This window comes from Astatotilapia calliptera, chromosome 23 (genome assembly GCF_964374335.1).
Source record: "Astatotilapia calliptera chromosome 23, fAstCal68.1, whole genome shotgun sequence".
Classification (NCBI taxonomy): Eukaryota; Metazoa; Chordata; class Actinopteri; order Cichliformes; family Cichlidae; genus Astatotilapia; species Astatotilapia calliptera.
In genome coordinates, this window is record NC_137443.1 from 6,091,917 (window position 1) to 6,108,062 (window position 16,146).

Genomic DNA, 16,146 nt, shown 5'->3' on the forward strand with positions numbered 1-16,146 from the left:
TTGTGGGAGGCAACAATTGTAGTCCAACTCAGATTGAATGCAGTCACTCTTAACAAATTGGGACGGTTTGAAAATAATTTCCATTGAATTCATTAATTGCCTACACATTGCACTCAGCCTGCGCTGATCAGTGCATCTGATGTGCAATGTGTGTGTGTCTCTTTGGAATAGGGAATTTGGCTTACCTGGTTGTATTCTGATGCAAGGTTGTAGAGTTCCTGTCTTCTTTTACAGTTAAATTTACTGTCCTACATTAAGCAATATCACTTCTCCACTGTCTCCGGAGGAATTTCCTTATTTCCATTTCAGATTACTTGGGTTCTGACTGGACTCTTAATGTAAATACTTTCTGTAGTTTCTCTGTAGATGGAGCCAGAATTGCAAAAGATTACAAAAGATTGACGATTTTTTTTTGCCAATTTATCTCAGTTCATTGCTGTATTTCACAAACTGCTGCATGTATTTGCCAGCTTGACCCCATTCAATCTCAAACTGACTGCAGGCTGGCTCTGTATTATTGCCGTGTTATTGCTGTCTTCCCACACCAAAGTTACTTTGAAGATGGTAACAGTCGCAGTCGTGTCACAGTCGTGGTTCTCTGTCTTTAAAGCAACCATTTCAAAGGCAACAAGAGTTTCCCAAGTTTGAATGTGGCATGAGTAAACAGGACAGAGGACTAAACCTCCAGTTTCTGCATCTCTACATTACCCTGCTAATTTTTGATGTTCAGTGTGGCACGACCCTGTGTGTGTTACTTCTTTTGAAGGATCCTCAGGTTACAGAGCAGGCTGCAGCTAAGTATGATTGACTTGCGCTCCACAGTCAGAATGAAACTGATTGGTGTCGAAAGCCCTCATCTGTCCACTCACATTGCTACTGGGCACAAGCTGAGAAGTGAATAGCTCACAAGACCCCATTGAGGGAAGAATGTGAATGGACCAGTGCTCTGTTTACACAGATTGATGGACTGGCTGACTGATTCTGCCCCTGCGCAGCAGAAATGATCCTTATAAAGAGTAATAAAAACATCACCTAGATTCTAGTGACAGTTACAGCAGGAGGAAGTTCATTTTAGTATTAGAGCTTACTAAAGCATACATCTCATTATAGTAGCTCTGGAGATGAGTTTTATATGAAATGTGGAGCACTTGAGAATATGTGAATTGTCTGTGATTAATCTGTGTGCTTTGGGTTGTAGAAAAACCAAGGCACTTTCTCACCCATTGGGAATATAATAAAATCCAGAACAATAGGAGTGTGTTTGATTTAGGGCTCTGTTTTGGCACATGCTCATCACTGGTGAACAAGCATTTTTGTGTGTGTGTGTGTGTGTGTGGGTGGGGGGTAAAGGGGGTACTGTAAAGGTTATACGCTCACTTGCACCATTACCTACTTTGTATCTTGGCGATTCGATTATTCACTTAACTTAGTGGAAAGTTGCAGTACAGCATGTACTTTGCAAATGAGGCAGAATATTGCAGTGAGTTTTCCTGATAGGGCTTGCTCTCCACCTGCTTGAAGCAGGTTAACAGCTCAGCAATTCTCTGTTCTGTAATATTGTTCAAGCTGGTTGCCAGCAGAGACATTGAGGTACAGGCATAAGCTACTAGCTGCAATAGAATAGCAAGAATCACCCCGCTAATAATGCTGTATTTCTCAGTTTATCATTATCTGGCCTAAACATGTAGAATTCAATTATAAAGACAAGAAAAGGATAAATTAAGAGTTGTGTGTGAGTTCATAGCTTACCAAATAGAAGGCAACAGGTCATTCTCTCAACTTAAATTGATTATATCTACTGTCCAGCTGCAATTTCACAGAACTACTTCACTGTCTCTTAATTTAATCTATTAATTTATTTACTAATGGAACCAGCTACAAACTCACAGCATAGGTTATATGAGCAAAACGCTGACCTGTTAAAATTTACCTTTTTATTAACACACAGTGACAGCAGTCTTACCCTGGTATCTTTATTCAGAAGAACCATGTTTTTTGTCACAGCAGGTTGAAATTTTGGAGGTGGCGGTTTGCATTTGCATGTAAAGCTGTGAAATATGAAATGAACATTAGCAAAAACATTATCTTCTCTTGACAGTTTGTTGCACTGTGGTTTTGATATTTACAACTCTGCATGTCCCAGACAATGAAGAAACTTATTTGTCTGTCCCCACCCTATATCCTGCTGTGTTATTTTTAGTCATATTGGTATCAACATCACTGTATCTGGCACTGGCTGAATATTTGTCTTCTCTAGTTATGTGAAGATGGCACATCATCAAGGCTAAAAATCTAATTCATAAATCCAATTTAAAAAGATCCAAACACTGAAAAATATTTCAGCAGTTGCTGCATAGAGATTACATGGTATGTGTTAGCTTATGCAAAAAAATAAAATAAAATACAGTACGAGTTAAATAATCTGTAGAGAGTCTTTTCGGAGAGACTGTAATTCAGGTGATATTATAGTTATGATTTACAAATTCAATATGTGTCATATGGCCATCTTAAACTTTCTGTTTTTAATAGAGACACTCCCTAAGTGTGTCTGTGCATATGTTTGTGTGTGTGTACCACAGGCAGATTGTGGGTTGCAACTTCGTCATGATCAGCCCATCCAAACAGCATGAGTGACTGATTGATATATTTATCACAGGAAACCAAAGATGAAAAATAAAAAACATAACAACATAACACTTATAGTGCATACTTGTCCAGCTTTTAAATAATTTGAGTAATACCATTTGTAAATGTTTGAACTCTCAGTTTTTCACGCATCTTCAAAGCCCTGTTTAGGACGTTAAATACTTTAAATAGACTCTTTACTTTGTTTTAGAGTTAAAGTTAGGTTAAGGTGTAGGTTTAGGGTAGGGTTAGAGTGAGAGTTGACTGTTATTCTTGGTGATAGAACCTGGCGGTTTGAGGTTCAGTAATGCATATATCTTAGTCAGTGTCCTCACAAAGATGTGATTAAAGTGCCCTACACACATACTCACATAGCAGGTAGTCATTGTAAGGGAAAAACTGGAAACTGAGAACCAGTTTTAGAATGAAAAACTCCATTTGATTTTTAAACATAAGTAGAAACAAATTTTCTGCTCAGTTAAATATTTTCAAGTGATTTAATTAACAGTTTATTGCAGGAATAATGGTTAGGTCTGCCCACACAGCTGCTTTTCCTGCTTTACACAACATATCAGCAATGTACAGTTAGAACACCACAGCCTCTTCATGTTTTATGGATTCATTCGTGTAGTGAAAGGATTTTTGATATTTACTCCAAAATTAGCTTTGACCTGCTACCTGTCTTCTCTGCATTATTTAGCATCTTTAGCACAGTACTACCTAGAGTCACACTGGAGTGTTTCCCACTGCCATGAGCCAAAGTTCACTGCGGGAGATAAATTTAGAATAGAAATATAGATTAGACTAGAATTGTCCTTTATTGTCCCTTGTTGGAGAAATTTGCGTGTTCCAGCAGCAAAGTGACAGGCAGATGGAGCATGTATACACTATATTAAAGAATATACAATAAAAAAAAACAAGAAATAAGAGACTGTATAACATAAGAAAAAAGAATACACTACAGTTATTAAAAATAGCATACTCAGATTCAAAGAAATGTGCTTCCGAGTAGGATCCTTTTTTTTTTTTTTTTTTTTTAAAGCTGTACTTCGTGAGATACTCCTAGGAATCAGAGCAGTTGCATGTCTTTGTTTACTTTGTAATCTTGGGCATCCCGTAGATGTTGATAATGATCTCAGATTTTTCTATGGAAGAAGCCGAAAACACTTTAACATCATTGTAAAGTGCTCATGTTTGCTCACAGTAAACAGTTCATGGCTACTCCTGAATTGGGCAAAATGTGACAAACTTACCTTTATCTACAATCACTTTCAGGTAATCTTAAATGTACATTAAATTCCTGTGTTTATTCACTGTTAGCATAGCTTTAAATATTTATTTATTTATTTATTTTTATTTCAGGATTAATTTCCAAAGTTACTGCAAGTTCCGCACCTCCATAGGAGTTTGCTTTAAGGATGATGCCTTAATCCTGAAGGTGTCAGCACTATAGTGAACCACTTTGAAGCTGAAACACATTCTAATGTTTAAAGTAAAGAGCGTAGAAAATGACTATAGACTTTTGTACAGTCATTGTTTGAAATGCACATCAGGTCTGATCCTTTAAAGACCCTAATTATGAACTTCTCAATAAGTAAGGGGCACAGGATGCCAGGAAGTAATTTATCTGAAAACCTAATAATAAACATAATTCTAGCAAACTTGTAAAATCGCAGTAATTGAAAGACAGTTGAGATAACTGCACACTAGAACAGAAAACCAAGGTGTGCGGAAAAGCAAAGTTATAGATATTATTATCTATGCACAGCTTCAGGCTATGCATGATGAGATAAACAGTAAGTCATTCAGCTACTTTAGCTGAGAGACCCTCACTGGCTTTGTGTTATTGGAAGGCAGCTTATGCTGTCCTGCCAAGACTTCTGTTGTAATAATATCACACTCATATCACTGTTTGCTAAGGGGATTTCCAGTGTGGATGGTTGTTACTATTCGCGGTGTTTTCTGAGAACTAATCATGTTCTTTACCTTTTTTTTCTCATTTATATTTATCGCCATGATTAATCTTGTCTTTTTCCATTGTGTAGGCAAACTACTTGTTCTCACACTAACTCCCCATCTACTTGATTGAGGAAAAATAAGTTTAACAAAGACCTCATTGTTGTCTTGTTTTGTTTTTTTAAGTTAACCTACTTATTAGAGGTGGGAATCACCATACATCCCACGATACGATATTATCACAATACTTAACGCACGATACGATATTATTGCAATTTTTTAAAATATTTTGCGATATTCAGATTCTGTACATAAAGGTAAACTTTATCAATATTCATTTTCTCTAATATCAAAGTCTCGCACTCAGTCTTTCTCTCATTTCAGTCAGTTTTGTTGTTGACAAACTGAACGGTTTGTATTACAGTCTAGTCCAACTTAACTGAATGCAACCATCTGGTACAATTATAGCTATTCTGCACTATGCAATATGAAAACTATGCAGCCCCTTCAGCAACTGAAGAATTTGAAAGTAAATTAAAACAAAATATAATTTTATATTAAATAAAAAAGTTTTAAACTTAATTAAAATAAAACATGTCTTAAATTAAAATAAGTAAACTGTCATGTTTATTGCTGCCAAAAAACGTTAAACACATTTGGACAGTGAAGGAATGTCAGGATTCTTTCTCAGAAAAAGGATCAACATGCTCTGAAGTCAGAGCACAAAAACCCTTTTGTAACAAAATATCGATTTCTGCTGTCCCTGTATCGATACATTATTAGCGAACAAAATATCACGATACTACACAGTATCGATTTTTCCCCCCACCCCTACTACTTATCAGCCAGACGCCCCTTTCATCCGCAAAAATTCAAACGAAAAATCGATGGCTGCATAAGTAACCAAGTGAGAGAATTGGTTATATAAAACAATAACCAAGATAAAGATAACATATTCTCAGCAAATACTGAATGTGTGACCACGTACAATCTCAAATATTGAATATTTGGCAACATGTCATTTTGTTGTTCATTAATAAATGAACAATTTTCAGCTATTTATTAATAAGTGACTTTATGTGTATATACATATATATATATATATATATATATATATATATGTATATATTGTACTATTCTTAGTTAGCGTATTGTCTGTCTTGTTAATGTTTGTTTATAATGGAGCACTGTAACAAAAAAATAATTCCCCCAGGGATCAATAAAGTATTTTGATTCTGATTCTGATTGAAATCAGAGGAACCATGTTTCCATAGTTTGGTTTCCTTACACTGGATTAGGACTGCCCTTTCATCCCCTTGATGTATTTTGACCTTAAATCAATCAGGCCTGCTGATCTAATCCTTTGAATAGATTTGGACGTTTCCAATCCTTCAGTTCTGAGCCCTGGAACATGATTGGGTGAGACGAATATGGGATGGTCCTTTTATAGTTCCACCTTTACAAGGGTTTAGTTTTGCTTTCATTTTGACTGTGCTTTTACCACTCATAGACGAGTAAGCTTGTTGCGTTATGATGACTTGTACTCAGGAAGAAACTGAAAATATCGCAGGAGTTCTATTGGACAGTTTCAGATATTAGCACAGTAGACAAAGTGAAGGTTGTTATTCGGGAGAAATGGATCTTTGAAACGGGTAGGAGCTGCTCTTATTCTCTGTACTTAGACTTTCTGTTGATAGCTCTCGCTTACCCTCTGGGTTTTTCTAATCTTGTCTATCTCTGCCTGTCTGTCCCGAGATACATGTTTAGCTTGTTTCTTTTAATACCTGGTGCCTGTTTTTTGTTATTATTTATTTACTAAGACAAAGATTTCAAGAGTTACAAGAGACTAGATTGGGCTTGAAAATGCCATAAGGGAACAAACTGAAAGTGTTCCGCCTTCACCTGTTAGGCGTGTGTGGAATTTAAAAAAAATGTTTTGTAACACAGTATTATAACTTTAGACCATTAACTTTTAGTTAGACAATACTAAATAACAAGCAGCACCCGGCACGCTTGTCTTGGAGTACTTTGGTGTACTACTTAAATGTCAGCTTCACATGTCTGCTACTTACTGTACAGGTATAAAAGCCTGTGAACTTTGGCAGCTTTAAGGTGTTTGTAGCTGAATGAGTATAAACCTTGTTATTATTTGAAAAAGCTATGTGTAACAGTTAAACAGACTAAACTTTGTCTTTCTTTCTAGGCAGTACCACTTAAACGGCAGAGCTTTCACCAACATTCCAGATATGCCAGTGGATATATACCCGGGAATCTCTGACATGGACTTTCCCGGCCTCAACTTCTCTAGGAATGGAGAGTTTACCCAGGTTGGTTTTTATTTAGCACTTGTACATGCTGACCTACAGATGGTCTCACCGGAACAGTTTTTATTTCACAAGTCTTTGGAAATCTACTGAAGAAAGGGTGGACATTTTTTCCAAAAGATGTTCCCTCATTTGCTGGATTTGTGATGATATTGGAATGGCTTCAAGAATCGGGATGAAGATAGTCTTATAAATACAGAAAGATGTATTTGTCTTGCAGTTTTGTTTTGAGTTTTTTCGTTTATTTGTTTTGTCTACCACTCTCATTTACTTGCTCATCATAGGGAAGGATAATACCTCCCACTCACCCCTTTCATCTTGCCTTTCATGTGTATTAAGTTGAGCCTTAATTTACCGTAGAGAAACCTTATTAAAGCCTGATGTTGTCTAGACGACTGCAGCAGCACCTGCCCAATTCCTGTCAAGGCATGTCATTAATAGGAAGCTATAATTGTGTGATCCTCTCTTCTATGGTTTTATGCCTTTAGAAGTCGGCGTTTTAGTCATGCTTCAAATCATTTTACAAATATTAAGCATCTTAGAAAGTCCTGGAAGTTTTTTCAGCTACTGTGAATTATTTCAGTGCCTGTGAGACTATGCTTAACTTGGACATTCATTCAAAAATGGGAAATACTTAAACAGGGGCATTGAAGACACAGACTTCTACCCATACCCATTACTTTGCATCATTTGCATTTTTTATTTCTAAGTACTTTTGTGTCCATTCAGCCAGTACTTTATAGCTAGTATTGTATGAACAGGAGCCATTGTAATTGCACAGACCAGTGAATTTCTAATCTGAATCCATTTTGAGTTTATGAGTGTCATTATGGAACCACATTAAAACACAATATGCTATGATGATGAGTTTTAAAGAAGAGAGCCACTAACTAGAGAAGGCGTAGCTGTCCGGGCTTTCCTTAGTCCAGCATAAAGCCAAAGCAGCCACAGTGGTGGCTCAAGATAAGGGATCCTTGCTTTGCATATGCATTTTTTCTATAACATATTTCCTCATTATGTTCCTACGAGGCAACTCTTTAAACAGTAGTTCTAATAAAAATGTAGAAAATGCAGATTGTAAAAAATAATAATGTTTTTCAATCCTGGTGCATGAAATACACTTCTGGACATGACTATAATTAATTGGACAAATCTATCTTTAGTCAGAAGAGATGCTGGAACAGCTCCTTGCCGTAGCAAATTGACAGCATAGCCTGGCCAGTGAACAATGTATTGTCTGTAGATAAAAGCATGCATTTACATTCTATGATAAAGAAATCATAGAATAAAAAAATTCTAATAACAAGTTCTCATATAGTTTTTGCTCAGATGTTTTGCATCAACCAGAAGAACTAAAAGATCTTAAATACATTTAATGAACGTGCACATTATAGGTACGTTATGACAAAGCTGCAAGGATAATTCAGAGTTTTTTGTTGTTGATATCCAGTTTCCAGACACATCATTTGTAGTCCATCATTACTAGCAGTTTCAAATGAAGCACAAGCAGACACAGAATCTACACGCAAGAGTTTCACTTCATGTTTGGCTCCAGATGTTTGAATGAGTCTAATAATTCTCTCTTTAAAAAAAAAAGAAAAAAAAAAGGCAAGGTTTTATTGGTTTGTAAGACTGGTGGGAGGGGTTTAAAATCAAAAGCTACACATGTCATATATTATACAAAAGAAAGTTACGTGTCATGCGCGTGTATTGTAGTGCTTACATGGATTGTGTGATTCATGTGGGGTTTCCCTAGTTTTCCAAATGCATGTTTTAGCCTGTCTGGATTGAGCTTTCTTCTGTAAAGTAATCATACAGGGCTCCTGAGTGTATGACACAGATGTCTAATTATCTGTAGGTACATAATTAGAAAACAGTTGTTGTGAGATTTAGTTTAGATTACCTCTTTTCACAAGCAGTAAGTAGTGGAGATTTGTTTTCGTGGTGTCAAAAATATGTGATGTTAAAATGCTTGCTTGTGCCTGTTTGCGGCAGCGAGATCTTTTGTGCTTATATTGTGCTTTCTCAGCTCTTCTTTCTGGTTTTAGACACTCCCTGCCATGTGAGGCATGGGGGAGAAAATGTAAGTCATGGGGTCATCATGACTAATCTGCCAACTCACACTCAGCTCACTTCATCCTCCATTTCATTCCCCCATTCCGTGGTGATCCTGCCATGTTTTTCCTGTGTCCATCCACAATCAGAAAGCAGAATTTCTTGTTTTTTCCCCCCCACTGTTGATTCATGACAATACAGAAAACATTTAGGCATATTTGACTAGGCAGAGTTTTTGATGGGATCGTTTGGTTTTGTCAAGTGACTGCCGTGTTTACCTCAGCAATTTCTTTGTTTCAGTTACAGCTGTACGGTCATTAGGAAAATCTCTTTTGGTTTGCTGTCTTCCCACAATGTTACAGTTTGTTTATGCAGCTAACCAGCATATGACCAGGAAGTGTAACTCTGGATTGCTGTAATTCTGAAAACAGTTGATTATTTGTGTTAGAATCAGTAGACTTCCTGTTTATATTCCCGTTAATATTATTTTTATATGACTTTTCTCGAAGTTACTAATAAATAAAATGGACATGTGGCCACTGTATTGTGATCAGGATAAGGTTGTTGAAACATCATAACCAATGCACACAATGCACATTATAAGTAATTAGGACATATTAAATGTGAGAGATTTAAACAATGGCTGAATAAAATTACCTACACGTTATATGAACTGAAGCTTTGCCAATATGTGCTGTCTTTCGCTGGAAACTTCCCCCAGAAATAACAGTTGGCATAAAATACCTTTTCTGGGAGTTATAGTACCACCAAGAAGCTATAAACTAAGGCATTACCAAAACAGTCAGCTTGGACACAGTAAAACTGTGATAAACAGTGGAAAAACCATATTGAGGCTAACTTGTATTTACTGGTTTTTATTAACCTCAAGAATTTTAATGCCATTTTTCTTTAGTAGATTCAAACTAGCAACATATTTCCATTCTGCTGACTCTGCTCACTGTAATTAGAAAAAAAAGAGAGCTGCTACTTTGACAAAAACGCAACCGCGTTTTGAAAGAAAGCTATACCCTTTGTCACAGTGATACATGCATACCTACCAAGCCCAAGTTTTGTAATCTGTGGACCTTAAACACGTGAGTCTATGTGACAAAAGTCACAATGACAACAAGATTTACTGGAAGACAATAAAGACAAAACTAACCACTCTGGCTAACCTCAAGGAGTGCACATCACGTCAGAAGCAGACCATACTATCATACATACTATATCCTCTATATATACAGTATACCTACTGTATGTGCACATGTACACACATTGGAGCACATTTAGGCACACTCCTGGTCTTAGTCTCTTACTACATACTCTTGTTCTGTCTCTCCGTGTAATTGCTCTCACGTTTACACTCATAATACTGCCAAGTACATTTCTAGGAAGTGTGCATTTGCATTGAGTCTTCTTAGTTTTGCTTTTTGTAGAACTGAAAATTTCTTATTGCTAAATAAGTCACACTCAAAATTCCAAACGTGAGTAAGTCTTTAGCCAGCTGTTGGCAATTACCTGTAGAAAGATCATTGTCTTTGTCTAAGGTGATATAAACACACTAGATATGAGGTTGAAATGTGATAACATCAAAATATCTATATGGGCAGGCAAAGAAAAGAGAAAAGCAAAGAGAAAGATCCTGTTTAGTCTAAGACCCAGCTGAAAAAATGTTAAGGCCCCTTGGTTCCTGAAAGGCATGCTTTTTTTTAACCTGTGCAACTCTGCAGACCATGAACTAGATCATAACTAAGCTCATATTTTTGCACACAGGTGTAGTTTAAACCTCTCTGTTGCATTTAAGACTCTCATTTTGTAAATTAAAAAGTGTTTGCAATGCATACAGAAATACCCAGCTAATAGAATTATTTTCATTTGTTTTAAAATATTTGGTGAATTTGGTGAATTTGAAAGTTCTCAGGGTGTTTTTGTTGTTTTTCTTGGAGGGGGGGGGGGTTGGAATATGGTGTGCGGTAAGAGGACGATCTGGTTTGTCTTGACTTTCTTTTTTTCTGTGGCAAACCTGTCATGATATAAATCAGTTGGTATTTCTCGGTTACTTCCTTATAAGACACTCCAGCACAGTCATTTGACTGGCCTAGTTTCCGAAGGAGGAGGTCAAAGGTGTTAATTTAAAGGGTTGTTAATAGGTGTACTGTTTTCCGTGAGGACTGTGTGCCTTAATATTAGGTTCGGATAGTTTAACTTCTACTCTCATTTGTTTAGGAACTGAGTATTTCTTAACAAAAAATAATTATTGCAATAGTCAGGTTTTGACTTGCACCCGTGTCTACCTTGCAAGTTAGAGATGATATCATCACAGTGAATGGAAAAATACAATTGTTGGTCCTGTTTGATAAGGGTCATCAAATGTGACAAAGGATTCAAATGATTCAAAGTCATTGAGGGCTAGAATCAAAATCAGATTTGGAAATCAAACCAGCTTTGCTTGTTTGTGGTCTCAGTTAGCCCCATTTCACGTAGCTTCACATTGCCACTTAGCTTTTGTAGATCACTGAAAGCAGCTGTGCGCATATGACAATAAGACTATATCCTGATGTTTTGTATGTAAAGTCAGGAATGCATTCATTTGTGTATTTGAAAGGGTCAGCATAAGACTTACAGGTGACTATCGACATATTTTTGGATTATGTTATTAAACGGCACTTGTTCATATAAGTCATTTAAATGCGAAGTTGATGCACTTCACATTCACCAAGAAGACATAGCTTCTTGTAAACCTTTTATGAGCATGATATGTTTATAGGGTATGTAAACTGTTTAGCTTTATGGGTTAACATTACATCATTAAGCTGTGATACATAGAAGGCTTTGATATTGGCTTGATATTGCCACAACAGTAATATAACTGTTTCATGACTATGTACTTGATCCCGACTGCAAGAGTACAATTTGGAAACTGTAGTTATATAACCCAAACTATTAGTTAATGTCAAGTTGTCATAAAAATGACATTTTTAACTGAGTGACACTTGATGACAGCAGTGATAAACGTTTGAAAAGATTCCACGTTTATGATGGTGTACTTCCCTTTCAAATAAAGTGGTACTTCTTTTGGTTGTGAAGCAGCAAGGTGTGTTTAGGAGTTCGAAAGAAGTACATCAATGATTAATTTCTCCCCAGTGGCCTTCCATGTGAAACGAAACACACGCACACACCCAGACTCACATACATACACAAATTATTCAGAGGATTCCCAGTCATACAATGATGACACCATGGACAGGCGCCACTCTGTCTCTGAGAGCCTGACTCCCCTTCAATTCAGTGAAGATGGACATTACAGTACCTCTCCATGCTTGATATCATGTATTCCTGGAAGCTGGGTGTACAAATAGGCCCCCCGTGTTTCACATAAATCACATTATTTCTCTTTTTAAATACCACAATGTTTTCCTTTATGATGGACAGTTGGACAGTTAACATTGCTCTTGTTTTAGACAAACTGGCACGTTGCTGCCTTTGATAAGCAGTCAGATTCCCAGAATATTGGTTTTTTTTTTTTGTTGTTTGCATTTTACAATCACACCCATAGTTCCAGTAAGCAGTAATAACTTTTTATGAATAGGTGTGCAGATAGGCTAATCTTTGAAAGACCCTGTGAGATTGAAAACACGCACTTTTAACAATCTCGGCTGTTTTTTCTTTTTTTCATAAAATCTCTTTAATGGTTGTAGAAGAAGCTCTCTTGATCGAAAACTATATCCTATTCTGTGCTGTTATATCTGCAAAAAGGTGTCCTGTCATACCTGACACACCCTTCCCAGAAAGCTTATTTGACAACTTGTTGCATCTGCCTTTGTTAGCTTTTGTGTGTATTAATTTTTACCTTATATTAATCAGCATTTATTAAAAGAATAGTGACTGGCCTAAAAATGAATCTTTCTAGATAAAGAGTCACAAAAAAAGAGTATGAAGTAAGACAGCAAGCCAGGCAGGGATTTGGCCTCTAAATATAATAATGATTAAATAGTGGCCGAGTCCCATTAAACATAGCAGTAAGCAGCAGGGTGTGAGGAGAGGCCAGGTCCAGAGCGCAATACTGTTTACACTACAAATGCGGTTGAGTTACACCATGTACAGTAAAATGGGCCCTACTGCCAGTAACTCTAGTCACTTACCAACAAAAGCATCATTTCCTGAAAGCTCCTCCCCTCCTCCCTCCCTCTTCTCCCCACCTCTCCCCTCCCCTCCTCCTCTGTTCTCACTCGCTCTCCAACCACCTTTTTGAGCTCAGAGGAACTAGTCCACAATCACTATGACTAAACCCCTTATGCAAATACCTGACAGTCCTGGTGAAGCAGGAAGTATGTTTTAGAGTTGCTTGTATCTCTGTTTGTGAGAGGTTGTAGGTGTGAGCTCATTGCCCACAGCAGATCTGTGGTAGAGGCAGATGTGTGCTCTGAACCATAGAGGAACTGTGAAGGGGCTAGTGAGAGTCCTGTGCTGGGTGGGAGCGCACCAGCTGTAAAGTGATTACCAACACTTTGATCAACACATGGAAGAGACTGTCCAGTTCAGGGATTCAAGGTGAAGCAGGAGCGTATGTGTGTGTATATTTTACTCCCCCAAACTGCAGCTGTTGGATCCATGTCTCTCATGCAGTTCTGGACTAAATTTTATGCTCAGCTGGGAAAACCGCTACCAAAGGTACTGTTTGCATCTTGTTGTCATATATTTTAAGTTGAATGAAGAGTGTTGATTTAAGCACTCGCCGTTTTTATTTTCTAATGTCACGATCAGCCCTTGAATACTATGAATAGAAAAGCCTCGTGACTAACTGTAGGCTGTTATTGTGAAGAGTTTTTATTGTCCCTGTCATGGAACTTGATAACAGTTCATTACCCAGCCATCGTTGTATTTTTAATTTCAACTTCCTTGAATTAATTTTATAAACGCTTCCTCTAAAAACAGCGCTGAAGGAGACAGGCCTATGTTGTTTCTTTTATTGTAGTATAGGGTTTTTTATATGGGCTTGGCCTTCTTTGGATTTGATCTGTTTGTAAAGTAACTGTATTGAGACACTTCTGACAGCTGACAAATTCGTACTATATTAAGATGTATTTTAAAAACTTCTTAAATTAGTTTGTAGTAGCGCTTACAAATGCTTGTTTCCTGAACAAGATTGAGATATGTCTCTGATTATGCCCTACACCAAGACTGAAATTGGTGTAGAGCACGAATATGATTAATTCTATTGAAAGAAAGAAGGTTACCTCATCTTTGTTCATTATATCTTTAAGCTTTTTGCTTCCCTATTTAACTGTCTTAGAGTAAATGATTATGAAAGATGGTCTGTTAGTTTTTAGATCAGTTTATGAATATTTTTTGCCGACAGACCAGTCTGCCAGCCAATCATCTGCTGCACACGGCCACAAACTCTGACAAATTATTATGTGCCACACTCCACGCTGTCTACCACTAAGTGCTAGAACCTGATATCTTGTCAGGCTAAATGGCAGTCTTGCCGGTTTTGTGGATGACTATTAAATTTGGCCATTGTTGTGCTGGATTGTAAATAGACCATCATTATTTTTTGAATTATGATTCATTAGACTGCACGGTGTCAGTGAAAATGTGGCAAATTTAATGACTTGATTTGGGGAAAGGCTTGCTGAGCCCATTACCAGTGAATTTCTGATTAAGTCAGTTGGCTAATCCCATGTCAGCATTTCTTCTTTCAGCAAAAATTGAAAAAGGGTCCAGTCATGAGTTCCAAGGAATTTACACATTTTAATCATATTAAAAAAGAGAAAAAAACATCATGCATGGATATTATCAGTGCATGAAAAAATCTTAGGCACACAGTATTTAATCATCTTTCTAACACAAAAGTCAGCTGCACATCTGCACATTATTTGCTGTGGCCTTCCCTCCAATACACAGTGACCATTTAGAGAGTCAGAGTTTAGCATACTAAAGTGTGGCCACCTGTTTGATCAAATTCAAACTTGAACGCATGGAGAAATCTGTAGTAAAAGTTTATCCAAACCTAGAACCTCTTGTTCTAGAGCTTGTTTCTTATTTAAGGTACTAATTACTGTTACATTGCAAGACTGTGAACCTGTCATTTAAGGTGCAGGGAAGCCTCTCGGTGGGCACATGTTGTCAGTTTCCTGGTATTACGTTCAACCTCAAGTGTGACCCCAGGCGTGTACTTGACGGGAAGTGAATAAACAATGATGGTGAGATTAAGTGAGTGCTTCGGGGAGTGTGTGTGTGTGTGTGTGTGTGTGTGTGTGTGTGTGTGTGTGTGTGTGTGTGTGTGTGTGTGTGTGTGTGTGTGTGTGTGTGTGTGTGGGGAGGGGGGTACTGGGTCACTGATAAAAGAAGACAAAGGTTGGTTGCAAGATGTGCAGTTTTCTTAGGCTGCAGGTTGGTGCCTCGCTTCACATGCATGCTGTCTTTTTGTATGTAGCAGTGCATAAATGGGTTTGATTGAAAGCAGCATTATATCAAAAAAATATCACATTTCACTGCCAGTTGTAATCGCAGTATTTTAGAGTGGTGCTAGGTGAACAGACAACTTAACCAGGGGACATTCAAGCTAATTATTTCTGGCTAGTAATGTTTCTACTACGACACAGGATACAAGATTGAAAAACTACGACAGCATACGGAAAGGAAGACAGCCGTTAGAACAACATGACTGTCAGCGTAGTAATACTAAAATGAGAAAACTCAGCACATTATTTTTTAGAGTCCTAAAACTGTGTCGCCAAAATGAAGTTACCGGTAATAGTATTTTTTTTATGAAACACAATTAAATAGAATAGACTAATGAACATGTATAACTGTTTTGTGATCATTCGTTCCATTCAAGAGCTTTTGCATTTCCCGGACCGTTTGCCTGTTAGAGCAAGGCATAATTAAAAGTCCTCTGGTACAAACTTGAATAAAATACTATGTTATTAAACTTAATGTGAGAAACTTGTTTCAAACATATTTGGAAACTCTTTTAACTTTTTGTAAAATGCCCCACTGGGGCATGCTTATTACGAGGCTAGTTTAGGATTTATTATCAGGTTATTGTATTATAGCAGCACTGTTATATCATAGAAAGGATTCGGTTTCTTGGCATTGTGGACCTGTCTACCCTTGATCTTGTCTGTTGGCTGTTATTGTCTGAACTAACAGTAAGTAAATCAGAGATGGTTAGGCGATG

At 37.2% G+C, this 16,146-nt stretch overlaps 1 protein-coding gene across 5 annotated transcripts in view; it reads left to right on the forward strand.

The window, feature by feature from the left end:
- sbno2b (strawberry notch homolog 2b) overlaps positions 1-16,146 on the forward strand; it is a 61,384-nt gene that overhangs the window by 20,900 nt on the left and 24,338 nt on the right. For 3 of the 5 annotated variants that reach the window (XM_026159743.2, XM_026159746.2, XM_026159748.2), the window contains exon 4: positions 6,785-6,908. In XM_026159743.2, the coding sequence (XP_026015528.2) occupies positions 6,785-6,908 (124 nt within the window). Of the gene's footprint in view, positions 1-6,092; positions 6,234-6,784; positions 6,909-13,300; positions 13,632-16,146 lie in introns of those variants that run through there. The other 2 variants (XM_026159750.2, XM_026159749.2) reach the window with 2 other exon arrangements.